Genomic DNA, 5803 nt, shown 5'->3' on the forward strand with positions numbered 1-5803 from the left:
TCTTGATCTCTTGACCTCGTGATCCACCCGCCTCGGCCTCCCAAAGTGCTGGGATTACAGGCTTGAGCCACCGCGCCCGGCCGTAGAAGCATTTTTAAAATCTAGAGATGGGAATAATTTGGCATGGAGAACGAGAGTAGTTGCAGAATTTAGGAAAGGCACACAAGAGGTAATGGCTTGAATAAGATTTTAAAGGATGAGTAGGCATGGAGGTTGGGGGACAGTAAGGCAGTTTGGGTGATAGCCTTTCCTTGAGTGCTTTCAATGAGCCAGATACTGTTGTAGATACTGGGTTTATAGCAATAAACAGGTCCTTACGGAGTTTACATTCTAGTGAGAGGAGATGGATGATAAAATATATTTATCTCTTATAGTAATACGTGTTATGAAGAGAAATAAACAAGAATAGAAAGAAATTGATAAGTGAGTGTAGAAGTTGCTATTTTACTTTGGGTAGTTGAGAAAGACCACTTTTACTTGGTGACATAAGAGTGGAGAAATGCAGTGAGGGAAGGAGCCATGTAGATGCTCAGGGAAGAAAGGAACAGCATGTGCAAAGGCCCTCAGGTCATAGTCTGCCTGGCCTGTTCAAAAAAAAAGCCAAGGTTTATTTGGCTAAAGAAGAATTTGTGTAGTAGCAGATTCAGTCAGGAGTAGCATATTAAGGGCAGGACAGTTTGTGTAGGGCTCTTGTGGGTTAAGGTAAGAGCTTCAGATTTTACTCCTGAGTGCTATAGAAGTCTATATACAGATTAATTTGATTGTTCCGTACACTATCTTGCCTGTAAATATTAATTTGGAGGTTGATTTTTATTTAATATAAAAGCAGAAAAGGGGCTAGGTGCAGTGGCTCACGCCTGTAATCCCAGCACTTTGGGAGGCTGAGGCAGGCAGATCACTTGAGGCCAGGAGTTCAAGACCAGCCTGGCCAACATGGTGAAACGCCATCTCTAATAAAAATACAAAAAGTAGTCAGGTAAGATAGTGGGTGCGTGTAATCCCAGCTACTCAGGAGGCTGAGGCAGACAGATCACTTGAGGCCAGGAGTTCAAGACCAGCCTGGCCAACATGGTGAAACCCTATCTCTAATAAAAATACCAGCCTGAGTGACAGAGTGAGACTCCGTCTCAAAAAAAAAAAAAAAAGGTTAATAATTCTGGATGTAGAGTTCTTTGAAATGAAGCTTAATTTAGGTTGACATGTGCTACCTCTGATCACTTTTGAGCAAATGTAAAAAGTAGAACTTTCAAAAGATCATATTTTTCTTTTCTCAATTTTTTGCTTCAATCTGTCTTAGCCTGCTTGCTCACTGCATAAGTCTTTGATTATGATAATGTTCTTATACAGATCCAAAGGTTAGAAATGAATTGGAAACTATTCCTACTTGAAAAATACCTGTTACGGTATAAATGTGCTGTTTCCTTTCCTTTTCTCCCCAACTTCAGGGAACTGCTCGCAGAAAGAAGAAGGTGGTTCATAGAACAGCCACAGCAGATGATAAAAAACTTCAGTTCTCCTTAAAGAAGTTAGGGGTAAACAATATCTCTGGTATTGAAGAGGCAAGTGTCACATTTTTTTTTTCTTTAAAAAACAAGATTTGGCTGGGAAAAGTTAATGCTCATGTATTAATTGGGGTTTTTTTTTTTTAAACTCCCAACAAAGTATTTCATAACCTGATAGACTTTAAAGTCCCTAAGATGTGTTTCTACCATAAATTAATGAATATCAGGGAGATCATTAAGTCTGGATGCTATTAGAATGTATATCCCATTTCAGGCAAAATTTCACCTGTGCTTCACAGTGAAATACTAGATTAGTTAGCCAGACTTAGTTTAATAAAACATCTATTTTTAAAGAGACTTTGGTCAGCATTGCTAATTTAAATTTTTCTTTTCTTAATAGGTGAATATGTTTACAAACCAAGGAACAGTGATCCACTTTAACAACCCTAAAGTTCAGGCATCTCTGGCAGCGAACACTTTCACCATTACAGGCCATGCTGAGACAAAGCAGCTGACAGAAATGCTACCCAGCATCTTAAACCAGCTTGGGGCAGACAGTCTGACTAGTTTAAGGAGACTGGCTGAAGCTCTGCCCAAACAATGTGAGTTTCCTAGTAGTGGTTTTACTGGGGGAATTACTCATTTAGCAGCTGATTTCTGTGATCTCGGGCCCAGAATGGATATGAGTATTTTTAAGTTTGGAAATGCAAGCTTTAAAAATAACAAATTTGCAACTGATTTTAAGCAAGTGTCTTTGCTCAAGTTTGCAGTAATTTATGTAGCATGCTATGATCATTACACTTGATTTTGTGGAATGTTTTCTATTTAACTTGATTTGGGTCAGATACTTTATTACTTTATTAACTAGAAATGATGAAAATGTTAATTTGATGCTTTGCTGATAACTACTTGTAAGTTTGGAATTGTTCAAAAAATATATTAGTGTAAATTATGAAACTACTTCAGTTGCATCTATATAGTTTATATTAACAGTAATCTTTAACAAATGTCTTGCCAGTATTCTGGCATTTTTAATTCCAGTGTGATAGGGATTTTATTCAGGGCAGAAAATAATGTAGCTGAATATGCATCTGAGGATGTGACAGTGTTATGCTATTTTCTGCCTCATGCTTACAATTTTGAAGAATGGGAATATAGGAGCAAGTCACATTTATATACGGCTTTTTAGTTACCCATGATTTTCTTTTTTCTTTTTTTTTTTTTGAGATAGAGTCTCAATCTGTCACCCAGGCTGGAGTGCAGTGGCGTGATCTCAGCTTACTGCAACCCCTACCTCCTGGGTTCAAGTGATTCTCCTGCCTCAGCCTCCTGAGTAGCTGGGATTGCAGGCACATGCCACCACGCCCAACTAATTTTTGTGTTTTTAGTGGAGATGGGGTTTTACCATGTTGGTCAGGCTGGTCTTGAACACCTGACCTTCGTGATCCACCTGCCTTGGCCTCCAAAAGTGCTGGGATTACAGGCGTGAGCCACTGTGCCCAGCCTAGTTACCCATGGTGTTCTAGCTGTTGACTCAGTCTATCCCAATATAGATTTTTGTTGTCATGTTGAGATGCAGGTTCTAAACTGGCACGGCTTTCAGAATTGAGGTAGGCTTTTGAAGTATCCCACTGATGCCTGTATGGGGCCAGTACATAACTCTCCTGTGTAAGTTCATATTCTTGTGTGATAAAGGAAAGTGGATACTTACACTCGTGGACTCTTAATTTTTTTACTATAATGTTTTCATTTCAATAAGTGATTGTTGAGCATCTCTCTTATGCCACACACATAGTAGTTGAGAAAATGGCCTCTTCATTTATCTCCCAAAATAAATCTTACCATAATTTGGTATATGGGTTTTACCTGCACCCTACTTCCCTTATACTACCTCAGGGCCTGTGGTGGCCCAGAGGGATTAAAAGGATGGGTATGGAATTTTGTTTGTTGTCTGTTCCTAGTATTTTAGCCCATTTGTAGACATTAGAATATCATGTTATTGATAGTACTGTATGTAGATAAAGTCCCAAATGTCCCTTATCACAAAAATAAGTTATAACAACACTTGGCATTTCATCTGTTTGTTTTTTGTTTGTGGTTTTTTTGTTGTTGTTGTTTGTTTTTTTGGTGGTGGTGGTTTTGGTTTTTTTTTTGGGTGAATATTTATTAAAAATCTAGACAAGTAATGTTTACATTTTCCTTTCACAGCTGTGGATGGAAAAGCACCACTTGCTACTGGAGAGGAGGATGATGATGAAGTTCCAGGTAGGAACCTTTACTTGTGGCTAACCTAGAGAATCTTAGCAAGGGAGAATAAGAAATCTTTGTAGGAAAAACTATCCAGGGAATAGGGATTGTAAGTTAAGGTGGACATAGACCTTACTTAGAATGAGAAAATGATGCAATATTAAGTAATTGAGAATTATGTTTATAGACTTGACTTGGCTTCTTTCTGTTTGGGATCCCAAGGATGTGTAGATATCTAACCTTAAATATTGAATAAATAAATATATATTGCACCCTAAATATAACTACTACCTGCAGAGCACTAATGACCCTTGCTCCCTACTTTGAAATTCATGAATTTACAAGAGGGTGTGGAGTTGTTCAGCTGTCTTGGGATATATATAACCATTCTAAAATCTGTAGCAGCATAACTCCTTTGGGAATCGTGAGACATTTTTCTCTCTTATCTGTTATTGGATAAATTTACTTTCTTCTAAAATATTTATTTGGCAGGATAATCACTAGACTCATAAATACTCCCACTTTCCATAGGCAGGTATCCTGAGGAATTCAGGAAATTTTTAACATTATGTGTCATTGTATTCTTTGCTTCTGTTCACCCATATTATATTAACCAGCGTATGAGATGGGAAGAGGGGATTTTTTTTTTCTTTTTTGCATTCTTGTTCTTGGGGCTATGACACAGTATTTATTGTTGGCAAATGAATGGCTTTCTCTCATCCCCTTTTAAGATCTGATAATTATTGTAGATTTGGCTTTTTAAAGAATTTCTACTCTTTTCCTTTTCCTAGATCTTGTGGAGAATTTTGATGAGGCTTCCAAGAATGAGGCAAACTGAATTGAGTCAACTTCTGAAGATAAAACTTGAAGAAGTTACTGGGAGCTGCTATTTTATATTATGACTGCTTTTTAAGAAATTTTTGTTTATGGATCTGATAAAATCTAGATCTCTAATATTTTTAAGCCCAAGCCCCTTGGACACTGCAGCTCTTTTCAGTTTTTTGCTTATACACAATTCATTCTTTGCAGCTAATTAAGCCGAAGAAGCCTGGGAATCAAGTTTGAAACCAAGGTTAATAAAGTTCTTTGCCTAGTATTCAGTTTTATTTTTTATTTCATTGATACCAATCTGTACACAGTAAACAGAATTGCTTATAGAAAGCTAATCATGGCATGTAATATGGCTGATAACCTTTGGAATTTGATTAAAGATTTAAAATCACAGTGTAGTATAACAGGTGGTTTAAAGTTGTCATGTTTGAAAACTTTTCTCTCCAATAGTCTTAGTGCTTCCATGGTTTATATGGTGGGTGTAATATATGAGGATAGAGTATTCCTTAGTGGATAAACAGGCTTTTTCCCTTGATATTATCTATCTATATTGTAGACATATATTAAGTGCCTTTTATGAATTGCCTCAGTGTTATTTCTCAACTTGTGAAGAGCTAATAGCTCTATTTTGTAGATATAACCTGAGGTTTAGAACTTCTAAAAATTAAAGTAATCTCCAGATCCCTTCTTTGTAGGATATTTTATAAGGTGATTTGGAAAAGATAGTGTTTAGGAATGGCTCCTGGGTCACTGTCTTTTCCTTAAGTGTCAACACTAATAAATGAATAGAGTTACCTTTTTAATAAAAATGTTAATGTACAGTAAAATTGAGCATATACAGTTGTAATAATTTTAACACGTAATGTCTGCAACCATAATTGTTGGAACCAAAGCAGTTCCATGGTCCCAGAAAATCCCTCAACATAGGGTTATTTTAAAGATTTTTTACAAATTATAAAACAATGTGTAATCTGAACCAAGGCCAGTTGATAAAGAAATTTGTCTTGTTGTAATGATAATTCATTTTAAAATTTCATAGCAGTTTGCAAGTACCTTTTGAAAGTGCTATACAGCTGTATCTAAAAGTCAAACTAGGGGAAAAAACGTGTGTAAACAGTATTTGCACATATTTATATCGTACTGTTTTCCACAGAGGATGTGTATCAGTTCTGTTGACGCACACGGCTACAGTGAGAAAAGTCCTGAAATCTCAACTGTAGCAA

General features: G+C 36.7%; 1 protein-coding gene across 2 annotated transcripts in view; it reads left to right on the forward strand.

Moving 5' to 3' along the window:
* The window catches only part of BTF3 (basic transcription factor 3), a 7807-nt gene extending 2962 nt beyond the window's left edge, over positions 1-4845 (forward strand). For both annotated transcript variants that reach the window (XM_017527635.2, XM_017527634.2), the window contains exons 3-6: positions 1446-1559; positions 1903-2104; positions 3711-3767; positions 4541-4845. In XM_017527635.2, the coding sequence (XP_017383124.1) occupies positions 1446-1559; positions 1903-2104; positions 3711-3767; positions 4541-4587 (420 nt within the window). In that variant the 3' untranslated portion in view covers positions 4588-4845. The remainder of the gene's footprint in view (positions 1-1445; positions 1560-1902; positions 2105-3710; positions 3768-4540) is intronic.
* The last annotated feature ends 958 nt before the right edge of the window (positions 4846-5803 follow it).

Source organism: Cebus imitator, unplaced genomic scaffold (assembly GCF_001604975.1).
Source record: "Cebus imitator isolate Cc_AM_T3 unplaced genomic scaffold, Cebus_imitator-1.0 Scaffold50, whole genome shotgun sequence".
In the NCBI taxonomy this organism is placed as follows: Eukaryota; Metazoa; Chordata; class Mammalia; order Primates; family Cebidae; genus Cebus; species Cebus imitator.